Raw genomic sequence first — 15,782 nt, 5'->3', positions numbered from 1 at the left:
GACGGCTATCCCGATCCCAGACCAGTTTACTGGTCCATCACTCGTCCTATCCGCATTGCAGCCAAGGAGACCATAGCTTCTCAAACATTTTAACATTCCCCCTTCTTTCATACACTCCCTGTTCCAGCTGAAGAATACATTTCACCCTTTTAATGTACTCTCCCCTAGTGGGGGGGGTCTTTTTTTAATCCAGGACCTGGCGATCAGCTTTCTTGCCGCATACAGCAGCCTAGCAATGGCAATTTTCATAGTATTTTCCTCCCCAAGCTCCTCAACATATCCCAATATGCATATCAATGGTTCCCTGGGAAGGACACACCCATATGTTCTTCCTATCTTGTGGATAACCTTAGTCCAAAAGGAGACCAGTCTCGGACAAGACCACATCATATGAAAAATACCTGTGTCAGATCCCCGACACCTTGGACACTCCGAATTCCTTTTCAACCCCATTTTAAACATCAGTAAAGGAGACCTATATACCCGGTGAATCACGTATAGGTGAGACAGTCTGGCTGGTTCGCTCATGGAAAGTTTAGGGACATACTCTAAGATACTCTCCCACACCTCCTCTGTTATCGGCCCAACTTCCTCCTCCCATTTAGATTTAGTTTTAATTGGGTAGTCTAAAAGAAAGGTATGTAATATATCTTTCTTTTTCGCTCCTAATTGGGAGACCCAGACAGTGGGTGTATAGCTACTGCCTCTGGAGGCCGCACAAAGAACTACACTTAAAAGTGTAAGGCCCCTCCCCTTCTGGCTATACACCCTCCCGTAGGAGTACGGATTCCTCAGTTTTAGCTTTGTGCGAAGGAGGTCAGACACGCACGCATAGCTCCATTGTTTTTAGTCAGCAGCAGCTGCTGACTATGTCGGATGGAAGAAAAGAGGGCCCATACAGGGCTCCCAGCATGCTCCCTTCTCACCCCACTGTATGTCGGAGGTGTTTGTAAGGTTGAGGTACCCATTGCGGGTACGGCGGCAGGAGCCCACATGCTGATTCCTTCCCCATCCCTTTTTACAGGGCTCTGGGTGAAGTGGGATTTACTGGTCTCCAGGCACTGAGACCGTGCTCCATCTACAGCCCCTGGAGAAGATGCTGGATGGAGCGGAGTACATCAGGGACATGGCCCTGCTTCCTCAAGGTACTCTGTGTCCCCGTGCATTTGGCGCTCACACCGCAGCATGCTGGGTGTTGTAGTGCGCCGGGGACATCAGCGCTGCGGCGCTTGTGCCATGGCCTCATTCAGCTTCGCTGAAGCAGGCACACTTCTGGGAATCGGTCGCGCCGGCCGCTGGGACTGCGGCGCGGCTGGCACTTGTGGTGCGCCGGGGACTTCAGCGCGGGCCGCGCTTTTACGGCGGCCGCGCTGATAACTCGAGTCCCCGGCTTTTGCGGCCTGCTTCCGTTCGTTCCCGCCCCCAGACCTGCCAGTCAGGAGAGGGGCGGGACGCTGGTCAGTGCATCAGCGCCGAGGGCTGGAGTCGTTTTTACATACTCCAGCCCTCACAATAGGCACAGAGGGGACACTGTTTCCCGCACTTTTGTTTAGGAACTCCCACGGACCGCCCCTCTCCACAGACGCCGGCAGCCATTCCTGCTGACACGCTGAGCTGCAGAGGGGAGCCGGGGAGACCCAGACAAGGAATTCTGCGCCTCTTACCCGCTATTCAGCGGGCGGTAAGCAGCCCTCAGGGCTCACCCCCTCTTGTGCCAGTAGTATTCTTAGTATTTTGTTTCTACAAATACTTTGTATTGCATAGCGCTGGTCGCCCTTTGGCTATAGACTCTCTCACATTGCAGAGAGCCAGCAGCATGTCGTCCGTAAAACGCAAGGGTGCCAAGGCACAGACATTATATGCTTCCTGCACCGCATGTGGGACTTTTCTACCGGCAGGCTCCACGGACCCCCATTGTGTGCAGTGCTCGGCCCCTGCGGCGCTTGCACAGTCGGGACCTCTGCTGGACGTGACCCAGGGTGTACCACCTGTGAATGCTGTCCAGGTGACAGGAACTGAGTTTGCAGCTTTTGCTGACAGAATGTCTCTCACTATGTCACAAATTCTTGACACATTGCGAGCTAGGCCTGTACTTCAGGCCACGGACACTGTGCAATCATTGCCCCCTGGTCCCCCTCAGCTGAATTACCTCCAAGCTCCGGGACGGGCACATACACCTCAGGGTGAAGACTCTGACTCGGACGATGGCCCCGGGCAGCCTAAGCGGGCTCGCTATGACGGGCCTTCACATTCATCTCAATGGTCAGGATCCCAGCGAGATGAATCTATGGGTGATGAGGCGGACGTAACTGATCAGGATTCTGATCCTGGGACCGCTCTCAATCTAGATACACCAGATGGTGACGCCATAGTTAATGATCTTATATTTAACATCAATAAGATGTTAAATATTTCCCCACCAGCTCCTCTTGTAGAGGAGTCAGCTTCGCAGCACGAGAGAATCCATTTCAGATACCCTAAGCGTACATTAAGCACTTTTCTGGACCACGCTGACTTTAGAGACGCAATCCAGAAACCCCACGCTTATCCTGAAAGGCGTTTTTCTAAACGGCTTAAAGATACACGCTATCCTTTTCCCCCTGAGGTGGTCAAGGGTTGGACCCAGTGTCCAAAAGTGGATCCTCCAATTTCCAGGCTTGCAGCTAGATCCTTGGTTGCAGTTGAAGATGGAGCGGCACTTAAAGATGCCACTGACAGGCAGATGGAGCTCTGGCTGAAATCCATCTATGAAGCGATTGGAGCGTCGTTAGCGCCATCTTTTGCGGCCGTATGGGCACTCCAAGCTATCTCAGCCGGGCTTGCGCAAGTCGACTCAGTCACACGTGCATTTGCCCCGCAGGTAGCACCATTGACCTCGCAAATGGCGGCATTCGCGTCGTACGCGATTAATGCTGTTCTTGACGCTACAAGCCGCACGGCAGTGGCGTCAGCCAACTCCGTTGTTTTGCGTAGGGCCCTGTGGTTGAGACATTGGAAAGCAGATTCTCATTCCAAGAAGTGCTTAACCAATTTGCCTTTTTCTCGTGACCGATTGTTTGGAGAGCGTTTGGATGAAATCATCAAACACTCCAAGGGTAAGGACTCATCCTTACCGCAACACAGACAAAACAAACCCCAACAGAGGAAGGGTCAGTCTGGTTATCGGTCCTTTCGAGGACCGGGCAGGTCCCAATTCGCCTCGTCAAAAAAGACTCAAAAAGACCAGAGACGCTCAGATTCTTAGAGGTCTCAGTCACGCCCAAAAAGGACAGCCGGAGGAACCGTTGCCAAGACGGCGTCCTCCTGACTTGCAGTCTCCGATTCCCACACCCGCGGTCGGTGGGAGGCTTTCCCACTTTGGCGACATTTGGCTGTCACGCGTCAAAGACCGTTGGGTGAGGGATATTCTGTCTCACGGGTACAGGATAGAGTTCAGTTCTCGTCCGCCAACTCGTTTCTTCAGAACTTCTCCACCATCAGCGTTTCCTACGCTTCGTCATACACGACGAACACCTGCAGTTCGTAGCGTTACCTTTCGGTCTGGCAACAGCCCCCCGGGTCTTCACCAAAGTCATGGCAGCAGTAGTAGCTGTTCTGCACTCGCAGGGTCACTCGGTCATCCCGTATCTAGACGACCTGCTTATAAAGGCACCCTCTCAAGAGGCATGCCAGCACAGTCTGAAGGTGGCACTAGACACTCTCCAGAGTTTCGGGTGGATTATCAACTTTCCAAAGTCTCATCTAACCCCGACCCAATCTCTGACTTATCTTGGCATGGAGTTTCATACTCTCTCAGCGATAGTGAAGCTTCCACTGGACAAGCAGTGCTCGCTACGGACTGGAGTGCAATCTCTCCTTCAGAGCCAGTCGCACTCACTGAGGCGCCTCATGCATTTCCTAGGAAAGATGGTAGCAGCAATGGAGGCAGTCCCGTTCGCGCAGTTTCATCTGCGCCCTCTACAATGGGACATTCTACGCCAAGGGAATGGGAAATCGACGTCCCTCGACAGGACTGTCTCCCTCTCTCAGACTGCCAAGGACTCTCTGCGTTGGTGGCTTCTCCCCACCTCATTGTCACAGGGAAAGTCGTTCCTTCCCCCGTCCTGGGCAGTGGTCACGACGGATGCGAGCCTATCAGGGTGGGGAGCGGTGTTTCTCCACCACAGGGCTCAGGGGACGTGGACTCAGGAAGAGTCCACCCTGCAGATCAATGTTCTGGAAATCAGAGCAATCTATCTTGCCCTGCGAGCCTTCCAACAATGGCTGGAAGGCAAGCAGATTCGGATTCAGTCGGACAATTCCACGGCGGTGGCGTACATCAACCACCAAGGGGGAACACGCAGTCGCCAAGCTTTTCAAGAAGTCCAGCGGATTTTGACGTGGGTGGAAAGCAGAGCGTCCACCATATCCGCAGTTCACATCCCAGGCGTGGAAAACTGGGAAGCAGACTTTCTCAGTCGCCAGGGCATGGACGCAGGAGAATGGTCCCTTCACCCGGACGTGTTTCAGCAGATCTGTTGCCGCTGGGGGACGCCGGACGTCGATCTGATGGCGTCACGGCACAACAACAAGGTCCCAGTTTTCATGGCACGGTCTCACGATCACCGAGCACTGGCGGCAGACGCCTTGGTTCAGGATTGGTCGCAATTCCGACTCCCCTATGTGTTTCCACCTCTAGCATTGTTACCCGGAGTTCTCCGGAAAATCAGGTCCGACTGCCATCGAGCCATACTCGTCGCTCCAGATTGGCCAAGAAGGTCGTGGTACCCGGATCTGTGGCATCTCACGGTAGGCCAACCGTGGACACTACCAGACCGTCCAGATTTGCTGTCTCAAGGGCCGTTTTTCCATCTGAATTCTGCGGCCCTGAACCTGACTGTGTGGCCATTGAGTCCTGGATCCTAGCGGCCTCAGGTTTATCTCATGAAGTTGTTGCCACAATGAGACAGGCTAGAAAACCATCCTCAGCTAAGATCTATCACAGGACGTGGAAGATATTCTTAGCGTGGTGCTTGGCTCAAGGGTTTTCTCCCTGGCCATTTGCATTGCCAATTTTTCTTTCCTTCCTGCAGTCTGGGTTGGAAAAAGGTTTGTCGCTTAGCTCTCTTAAGGGTCAAGTCTCCGCGCTATCCGTATTCTTTCAGAAGCGCTTGGCACGGCTTTCTAAAGTACGCACGTTTCTCCAAGGAGTTCGTCATATCGTTCCTCCTTACAGACGGCCATTGGAACCCTGGGATCTGAACAAGGTTCTCATTGCTCTCCAGAAGCCGCCTTTCGAGCCTTTGAAAGAGGTTTCCCTTTCTCGGCTTTCACAAAAGGTAGTTTTTCTTGTGGCGGTCACGTCTCTTCGAAGAGTGTCCGAGCTAGCGGCGTTATCTTGCAAATCTCCCTTCCTGGTGTTTCACCAAGACAAGGTAGTACTGCGTCCAATTCCAGAGTTTTCTCCCAAGGTGGTTTCTTCCTTTCATCTCAATCAGGATATCACTTTGCCATCTTTGTGTCCGCATCCAGTTCACCAATTTGAAAAGGGTTTACATCTGTTGGACCTGGTGAGAGCACTCAGGATTTACATTTCTCGCACGGCGTCTCTACGCCGTTCTGATGCGCTCTTTGTCCTAGTCGCTGGTCAGCATAAGGGATCGCAAGCTTCCAAATCCACCCTGGCGCGGTGGATCAAGGAACCAATTCTTCACACATACCGTTCTGCTGGGCTTCCGATTCCATCTGGACTGAAGGCCCATTCTACCAGAGCCGTGGGTGCGTCCTGGGCATTGCGGCATCAGGCTACGGCTCAGCAAGTGTGCCAGGCGGCTACCTGGTCGAGTCTGCACACGTTTACCAAACACTATCAAGTGCATACCTACGCTTCGGCAGATGCCAGCCTAGGTAGACAGGTCCTTCAGGCGGCGGTGGCCCACCTGTAGGAAGAGGCTGTCTGACAGCCCGTTCATGTGGTATCTTTTTACCCACCCAGGGACTGCTTTTGGACGTCCCACTGTCTGGGTCTCCCAATTAGGAGCGAAAAAGAAGAAGGGAATTTTGTTTACTTACCGTAAATTCCTTTTCTTCTAGCTCCAATTGGGAGACCCAGCACCCGCCCTATTTGTTCTTAGGGTTTCGTTTTTTCGGGTGCACATGTTGTTCATGTTGTTTCTTAAGTTCTCCGATCTTGTTATCGGATTGAATTTGTTTTTGAAACTGTTATTGGCTTTCCTCCTTCTTGCTTTGGTACTAAAACTGAGGAATCCGTACTCCTACGGGAGGGTGTATAGCCAGAAGGGGAGGGGCCTTACACTTTTAAGTGTAGTTCTTTGTGCGGCCTCCAGAGGCAGTAGCTATACACCCACTGTCTGGGTCTCCCAATTGGAGCTAGAAGAAAAGGAATTTACGGTAAGTAAACAAAATTCCCTTCTTATACGTGTCAGAAATGATCCCTTTAGTGCTTCCTCCCCCCTTACACACATACTCCAGTACCAGGTCAGTCTGTATGGCCACACTTTTTTTTTAGCCGCTTGGGCTTCAATCGCATGTTTTAATTGACTGTAGTAGAGCCATCCAGACGCCGGCAACTGAAACTCACTCTGTAACTGCGGGAACGATTTCACAATTCCTCCATCCAATATCTGATGCATGTATATTACACCCTTGCATCTCCATTCCTCAATATTCCCCATTTTCTGAATCTCCAGGAGATTACTGTTATCCCAGATAGGGGTGACCCGGTTAACTAAGTTTACACCTATCACCCTTTTCAGCCTATCCCAGGTCTTGTTTATAAGTGCCATTGTAGGAGACGTTCCATCCAGGATCCCCACCGCACCATCCTGTAGTCCCATTACCAATGGACTTCTACCCACTATGTATTCCAGCACTTCTTTAATGCCCCCATCTTTCTCTCGATCAGACCAGCCCCTGAGGTGTTGACATTGCGCCGCCATATAATACAATTCCGGATTTGGGATTGCTAGACCCCCTCATCTTTCGGCCTTTGTAAAGTCTCTAATCTCACCCTAGGCTGCTTTTTACCCCACACCAGGCCCCTAAACAGCGAGTTTATCCCTTTAAATCTTTTCTTTGAAATACAAGCAGGGGCATTGTGCAGTATGTATAGGAGTTTAGGCATTACTACCATCTTTAGTAAATTAACCCTTCCAACAACTGACAAATGTAGCTTGTTCCAGGCATCCACTTTGGCTCTCAATTTTTTAAGAAGCGGCCATAAGTTCACCTGTATGTATTTTTCTACTAGCAGAGATATCTGGATACCTAGATATTTAAATTCGTCCAAACTCTTTTTTTCAGGACTCTGAAAATTGTAGATTCACATTGAAGCCATTAAAACTATGAATTAAAACATGTGGAATGAAATACTTAACAAAAAAGTGTGAAACAACTGAAAATATGTCTTATATTCTAGGTTCTTCAAAGTAGCCACCTTTTTGCTTTGATTACTGCTTTGCACACTCTTGGCATTCTCTTGATGAGCTTCAAGAGGTAGTCTCCGGAAATGGTCTTCCAACAGTCTTGAAGGAGTTCCCAGAGATGCTTAGCACTTGTTGGCCCTTTTGCCTTCACTCTGCGGTCCAGCTCACCCCAAACTATCTCGATTGGGTTCAGGTCTGGTGACTGTGGAGGTCAGGTCATATGGCATAGCACCCAATCACTCTCCTTCTTAGTCAAATAGCCCTTACACAGCCTGGAGGTGTGTTTGGGGTCATTGTCCTGTTGAAAAATAAATGATGGTCCAACTAAACCCCAACCGGATGGAATAGCACGCCGCTGCAAGATGCTGTGGTAGACATGCTGGTAAAACACTGTTTTACAAGAAGTGCTGTAACATAGGACATATCGCAACAAATGCTAATGTATTAATGTAAACCTCTTCTCTTTTTTTTTTTTTGTCTTTTTACCCAGATTGCGTGGAATGTATGGCTTGCTCTGATAACACAGTCCGTGCTGGACTCACCCCTAAATATATAGATGTGGACACTCTGTGTGCAATGCTGACCTACATACCAGCTCCTGCTGCTGACAAGCTGTTCACCCCATCACCAGTTAGTGGAGACTCCCACGCCCTCCTCTACAACCCTCCTATACCAGATTTCTCAGTCATCAAAATTGAGGTAAATTAGCAGCATATTGCACCAAGACTTGGGTGACAATAATGAGAGGTCAATCTTTTCTATGTACATGACCTCACATAAACAATCTAGTAATAATATATCTGAAAATATATAAGCATCAGTTTTAGCATGTTTTCTAATATATCCTAAAACTTCCGTTTTGCAGAGATATGTGACATGGTAATAATATATAGTGTACAGTATATAAAAAAATAATTTACTTGCTATCCTGATTATATATTTCAAAGCACATCTATCAGGGTTATCAGATTTAAGGGCTTCCCGAGGAATAGAGAAAATACACTGAACAATATAAGCACAACACTCTTGTTTTTGCTCCCATTTTTAATGATCTGAACTCAAAGATCCAAGACTTTTTCTATGTACACAAAAGGATTTTTTCTTTCAAATATGAGCTTTTCTACGTTAGAGAGAAACCATCCACCTCACAGTTGTGGCATATCAAGATGCTGATTAGACAGTATGATTATTGCACAGGTGTGCCTTAGGCTGGCCACAATAGGTCATTCTAAAATGTGCAGTTTTATTGCAGCCTAATGTGACAAATATTGCAAGTTTTGAGGCACCGTGCAATTGGCATGCTTATTGCAGGAATGTTCAGAGATGTTGCTTGTGAATTAAGTGTTAATTTCTATGTCATAAGCCATCTCCAAAGCCGTTTCTGAGAGTTTGACAGTACAACCAACCGGCCTCACAACCACAGACCATGTGTAACCACAGTTAAAATCTTCATCTTTATTTGGTTATTTTTAAAACATCATGATGGTTGAATTATAGTCTCAAGATAGACTATAATTCAACCATCATGTTTTAAAATAACCAATCTTGAGACTATAATTCAACCATCATGATGTTTTAAAATAACCAAATAAAGATGAAGATTTTAATTATGGGACTCGCCACTTCATCCTCTTTTTGAGCAGCTTTGGAGTCTAAGCTGTGGTTGGAGACCCAGAAAAATAAGCGGACTACATAAATTAATAAGACATGGTGAGGCATGTTTTTTCTTCATTGCATATGTAACCACACCAGCCCAGGATCTCCACATCTAGCATCTTCATCTCCAAGATCGTCTGAGACCGGCCACCCGAATAACTAAGCAGAGGGGATAGGAAGCCACCGGGACAGCTAAGCAGAGGGGATGGGAAGCCACCGGGACAGCTAAGCAGAGGGGCTGAGAGGCCACCGGGACAGCTAAGCAGAGGGGTTGAGAGGCCACCGGGCCAGCTAAGCAGAGGGGTTGAGAGGCCACCGGGCCAGCTAAGCAGAGGGGCTGAGAGGCCACCGGGCCAGCTAAGCAGAGGGGCTGAGAAGCCGCCTGGACAGCTAAGCAGAGGGGCTGAGAGGCCACCGGGACAGCTAAGCAGAGGGGTTGAGAGGCCTCCGGGACAGCTAAGCAGAGGGGCTGAGAGGCCACCGGGACAGCTAAGCAGAGGGACTGAGAGGCCACCGGGCCAGCTAAGCAGAGGGGCTGAGAGGCCACCGGGCCAGCTAAGCAGAGGGGCTGAGAGGCCACCGGGCCAGCTAAGCAGAGGGGCTGAGAGGCCACCGGGCCAGCTAAGCAGAGGGGCTGAGAGGCCACCGGGCCAGCTAAGCAGAGGGGTTGAGAGGCCACCGGGCCAGCTAAGCAGAGGGGTTGAGAGGCCACCGGGACAGCTAAGCAGAGGGGCTGAGAGGCCACCGGGCCAGTTAAGCAGAGGGGATGAGAAGCCGCCTGGACAGCTGCTGCAATGATCGGTGCATAACCAAAGAATTTCTGCACAAACTGTCAGAAATTGTCTCAGGGAAGCTCCTCTGCATGCTTGTCATACTTATTAGAGTCTCCATGTGACTGCAGTTTGTTACCTAACCAACTTGAGTGGGCAAATGCTGACATTCAATGGTGTTTGGCTCGTTGGAGAGGTGTTCTCTTCATGGATGAATCCTAGTTTAGACTGTAAAGGTTAGATGGCAGACTAGAAAATGGTGGTCACATTAGATACTGACTGATTTTTTTTTTTTGTTTGTTTTTTTGACCCCCTCTCCACTCCAATACTATAAGACTGCACATTTTAGTGGCCTTTTATTGTGGCCAGCCTAAGACACAGTGTTCAATAATCATGGTGTCTAATCAGCATCTTAATATCCCACACCTGTGAGGTGAATGGATTATCCCCCTCAAGGGAGAGGTTCTCACTAAGGCCGGTGTCCCACTTGCGATTACCGCGCGTATTTCACAGTGCAACACCCGTCACAGACTCACGCGCTGCTCACAGGAGTGGGTCGGCTGCATAGAGATGCATGCAACCGACCCGCTCCTGTGAGCAGCGTGTGAGTCTGTGACGGGTGTTGCACCGTGAAACACGCGCGAGATATACGCGCGGTAATCGCAAATGGGACACCGGCCTAACACATATTTAGACAAATTTGTGAACAATATTTGAGAGAAAAAGGCCTTTTCTGTACATAGAAAAAGTCTTAGATCTTTGAGTTCAGCTCATGAAAAATGGGAACAAAAATAAGTGTTGCATTTATATTTTTGTTCAGTAGAAGTAACCTAATGGAAATGTCTTTTATAAAAATAAAAAAATTAAATGAGTACTTAAATTAGGTTAACCAGATTAGTTTTGTCCAGGCAGCTAATCACTATAGATTTAAAAATGACTGTTTCCTTGTCTTGGGCTTCATACACATGTTGAGTATTTAGTGAAGGTTTTTTTTGTTTTTTTTTACCTCATTTTTTGTAATCCAAAACCAAGAGTGGAATAATCAGGAGAAAATTATAATAAATGCAGATACTGAGATGAAGCACTGACCAAATACTAAACGTGATCTAAAAATGGTAACTGGACAGGCGCCTGTGAGCATGTGCAGTAGGAGGTTCTGCTGCTGTGTCCTGGACCAGAGGCCCAGTGTAATAGAACGAGAGTGATGGTGTGATGTATAAAGTGCTGATGGTTTTTACTGTAACTATATTCCGCATTGGTATGACCTTCTTGCCTACACTTAATACAAGACCTAGAGTTAGCAATAGTTAAGGATGTCTATATATAATAATTTATTTTATCCTTCCAGGTTCCATCTTCTGTATCACAGTACCAAGTCTCACCATTAGATTCTGCTAGCATTCTCCTGCTTGTACGAGGCCGGGCCTCAAGCCAAGGAATCCATGGAGAATTAAGTCTTCGTGCTGGCTCCGTTCTCTTTATCTCCGCTAATGAACGTATAACTCTGACTGTGGAGCCGTCCAGCAATCTCCTTTTATTCAGGGCTTGTTGTCTGTTGTAATGATGGTTTGGTGTAATGCTGTTACACAATCCCGCTCCAGTTCCTACACCGGCAGTATTGACTTGGACAACCTTACACAATATTTTTTAAATCTTAACTGAATTTACTAGTAAAAAGATGAGCTGATTTGAATAGAGACGGTCTTTTCAAATTATATGCAAATTTCATCTTTACAAGAGGGTGTTATAGGAAAAAAAGTAAATACCTAACTCTAAGACATTGCCCAATCCTAAGACGTCGGCATGATACAGGCTTTTTAAGTGTGATCTGGTGAGACTTGATGTCTCAATTGATCACACTGACCACTCATCACTCCTATCACTTCCTGTGATTACAGTGCTGTGAGAGAAGAGCTGCAGCATGTGAGGAACGGTTGTCACATACAATACTCAGGATCAGTCCCAGGAATTGGGGAATAATGCTCAGATACCTGTGTTAAATGTCACATATGCTGCTCCCATGATGTGCTCGCAGCCTGCAAATCTCTCCTCCCAGCTCTGTAATGACAACTGCGACTGGAGTCATTGTGATCTGGGGAGACTGATGTGAAAAGTCTGTCCTGACCTTCTCTGTGGCCATTTCTTGCCCCCCCTGTGTCTTAAGGCTATGTTCACACGTGACATCTTTTTTGTCAGTGCATCTTTAAAATGCACCAGAAACGCAATGTGTTTTTACCACGTTTTTGACGCGTTTTGCCCAATGCGTTTTTTAAGTCAAATCTATTGACTGGAGGGCTCAAAAACGCGGTAAAAACGCAAAAAGAATTGACATACTGCATCTTGAAAAACGCAGCCAACAAAAGATGCAGTGTGTAGACAGCAAAATAGAAATCTCATTGACTTTGCTGGGAGAGGGGAATGCGTGCATCTAGGTGCATCTTTGTGATCTCAAAAATGCAGCAAAAGATGCTCGGTCTGAACTTGGCCTAAAAGACTGTCTTCTCATGATTAGACCACAGTAAATGCCCCCAGAGAAGAATCTCTACCACCACTCTGGCTGAAGGGGAAACGTGTATATAAAGTTCAAAAGCCATCATCTCCGCAATGCTATGGAGGCAATAAACCACAGACTAATTGTAATGAATCCTGATGCCCCATCATATGTATACGGTTTATAAATAATATATTGTGAAAAGTCCTCCTTAAAATATTACACATTTAAGAATCAGGGACATTAACTACACTGGAAGCTGTGGCTGTTCATATGAAACTGTTATTTTTGCAATGTGGGGGCAAAATAAAAAGAATGCTATGAAAATGTTGTGTTCTTGCTCTAATTGCCCTTATTTATAATTTTGTATGGCCTGAGATTTTACAATCTCACTCCAGTGCTTTTAGTAGGAATTTTGTGCATGTATTTACAGTACATGGTACAGTTACATATTGTACTTTCAATGCACATGAGGTCACAATGACTTGTACTAAGAAATATTTAGGTCCCAGAGTCAAAATTGTTAAAGGGAACGACGTGTCAATAGATATATGCAGTTTGTACTACGGACTGCGTTACTCTGTGCTTGGCTGTGCAAATGCAGCAAGATACGTTTTACGCTGTAACACTCAGCATTTCAGAGAGAACATGGTATGAAGAGCCGGCTGTGAACTGTATGGAGAGGCCGGACTAGTCTGATGTGGTCCCTGGCTGGGTTTTCCCCTACCTAAGGTAATGGACAGGTTTTTTGCGGTTTTGGTTTTGTTTTGTTTTTTTTGTGGGGTTTTGCTTTTTAGGGGTTTTGGTTTTTTTTTTTGGTTTTTTTAGGTTTAAATTTAAGTTGCTTTGTTTTTAATACATCCTGGTATCTAGCTGTGACAGAACTTTTATGGATAGTTGTGCGTTTTTCATTGATACAGAAACACACTAAAAACGCATGGGTTTTTTTAACGGTAGACTTTCTGCATCTAATACAATTTTATGAGGGGAAAATCCATACATAAAACTGTGTACCCTCAAAACAAATTGACACGTTGCAGATTTGAGACACATCACAGGTCAGTTTGGGGGCAAGACTTTTTTTATTTTTTATTTTTTTTTATTATTATTATAAATCAAATTTTATTGATTTTAAAAGGGCATCTCCAAATCATGGAACAGTTATGGACATCTATGAACATTTAACAAGGAGAAACAATACTCCCCTTATATAAAAATTTCAACAGATGTCTCTATTATTCACACTGAATATCCATATCCAAATATTAAACAACTTCCACATTAAACAGTTCTGTGCTAAATTTGCAGAACTTTATACAAAAATCACATTATTAGACAAATAGAAAAAGCAAAAAAAGGGAAGGGAAAGAAGAGAAAAATGTAAGGGACAGTGTAGATGGAAAGGTAAAGGGAGAATAAAAAAAAAAAAGAGAAAGAAGTAGAGTCTAGTCCGGATGACCACCCCAATCCAAGCCAACACAAGACCTTCTGAAAAAGAGTTCTACTGACAAGAGGAGAGTCCAGCTATCCGACCTCTGAGTTCAGCCATTCAGCCATGTCTGGGGAGTTCCGGAACATAATCTAGGGCGTCTACGTATCAAATATCTTGTCAGACCTACCAGAGGTCTTTCCTATCATATCTTCCATCCTGAATATGTTGTTAATTTCCAACACTAGTTCAGCATATGACGGAGACTTCTCCTGTATCCAGGATCTCTGAATCAGCCTCCTAGCCACAGACAATATATGTCTAAGTAAGCGCTTCTTGTACCTGAACACAGAGAACTCCCCTAGGGATAGCATTACCAGCTCCGGTGTCGGTGCCACAGGAAACAGTTTGTTGGCTAGATTAATGGCTCCATCCCAAAAACGTTTTATTGGCGGACATGACCACCACTCGTGCAGATATGTGCCCTTCTCCTTTAAGCATATCCAGCATACGTCCGAGGCCAAAGGAAACATGGGGCTGATGGCCTCGGGGCACCTGTAACTTCTTGTAATGAACCTTGAGAGAGAGGGGAGCCAGCACGAACCTTGTAATTTCTCTCCTGTGACACTGTACAAGGGGAGGACTTTTGAATAAACTGATATATTTTGGCACACTCCTCCACAGAGAAGCTTCTAAGTCCCGTTCCCATCTAGTCAAGAAGGGCCGATTATCGCTGTTTGCCCCAGGTATACCCTCCCAAAGCATCTTGTACAGTAGCGACATGATATGGTCTGGAGGGTCCTGTCAGAGACACAGCTTCTCAAATGCAGTATGCGGGCAAAAAAACCGCTTTCTTTGTCGCTCCATTGGGAGACCCAGACAATTGGGTGTATAGCTTCTGCCTCCGGAGGCCACACAAAGTATTACACTTAAAAGTGTAAACCCCTCCCCTCTGCCTATACACCCCCCCGTGCATCACGGGCTCCTCAGTTTTTATGCTTTGTGTTGAAGGAGGCACACATGCACGCAAGCTCCACATTTTAGTCAGCAGCAGCTGCTGACTTTATCGGATGGAAGAAAAGAGGGCCCATAACAGGGCCCCCGGCATGCTCCCTTCTCACCCCACTCTGGTCGGCGGTGCGGTTAAGGTTGAGGTACCCATTGCGGGTACAAAGGCTGGAGCCACATGCCGTTTTCCTTCCCCATCCCTTAGGGGCTCTGGGTGAAGTGGGATCCTAACTGGTCACCATGCACTGGGACGAGTGCTCCCTCCGCAGCCCCTGGGGGAATCTGACGGACAGGAGACCGGGTATCGTCAGGGACAGGGCCCTGCTCCTCTGAGGTACTCTGTGTCCCCTTGGGGACGGCGCATAGAGCGCCTGTGTAACGGACGCTGCAGCACCTGCCGGGTGTTTGGCGTCGCCGGGACTACCGCGCCGACCGCGCTTGTTTGGCGGCCGCGCTAATAACTTTAGTCCCCGGCTTTTGCGGCCTAGTACCGCAAACTCCCGCCCCCGGGCCTGCCAGTCAGGGGTGAGGGCGGGACGCTAGACTGCATGTCAGCGGTGAGGGCTGGAGCATACAGGAGTATCCTCCTCCCCCCTCACTAAGCACTGCGGGGCACCAGATTCCCGCACTTTCTGAGGCACGCCCACGGCTCCCTCCTCCTCTCAGAACGCTGGCAGCCATTCCTATCAGCACTTCTGACGCTGGAGAACTTCAGGGGGAGACAACACCGAGCTCCACAGCTCTGGGAGGCCCAGGCAGGGAATCTGGTGGTCACACAACCGCTGAGGGCGGTCGGTAAGCCGCACCTGTTACTAGGTGCTGGCCCCCCTGGGTGCCGAACTGTATATTTATATGCTGATATTGTATACATTTACTCTGTACGGCCGCACTATTGCTTTTGGCTATATACCCTGTGAGACTGTGACCGGGGTTATCTATGACGGCCGGTATGTCTCGCCCCGGCTGTGCTCCCTCCATGATAGAAAGTAAATCCACTCCAGGGT

The 15,782-nt window shown here is 47.8% G+C and overlaps 1 protein-coding gene across 3 annotated transcripts in view; it reads left to right on the top strand.

Annotated features, from left to right (window-relative positions):
* MPI (mannose phosphate isomerase) overlaps positions 1-12,658 on the top strand; it is a 51,345-nt gene extending 38,687 nt beyond the window's left edge. For all 3 annotated transcript variants that reach the window (XM_075345600.1, XM_075345599.1, XM_075345601.1), the window contains exons 7-8: positions 7,915-8,123; positions 11,199-12,658. In XM_075345600.1, coding sequence (XP_075201715.1) covers positions 7,915-8,123; positions 11,199-11,411 — 422 coding nt within the window. In that variant the 3' untranslated portion in view covers positions 11,412-12,658. The remainder of the gene's footprint in view (positions 1-7,914; positions 8,124-11,198) is intronic.
* Positions 12,659-15,782: the final 3,124 nt, after the last annotated feature.

This window comes from Anomaloglossus baeobatrachus, chromosome 4 (genome assembly GCF_048569485.1).
Source record: "Anomaloglossus baeobatrachus isolate aAnoBae1 chromosome 4, aAnoBae1.hap1, whole genome shotgun sequence".
In the NCBI taxonomy this organism is placed as follows: Eukaryota; Metazoa; Chordata; class Amphibia; order Anura; family Aromobatidae; genus Anomaloglossus; species Anomaloglossus baeobatrachus.
This window is presented reverse-complemented; position numbering and strand designations above follow the sequence as displayed.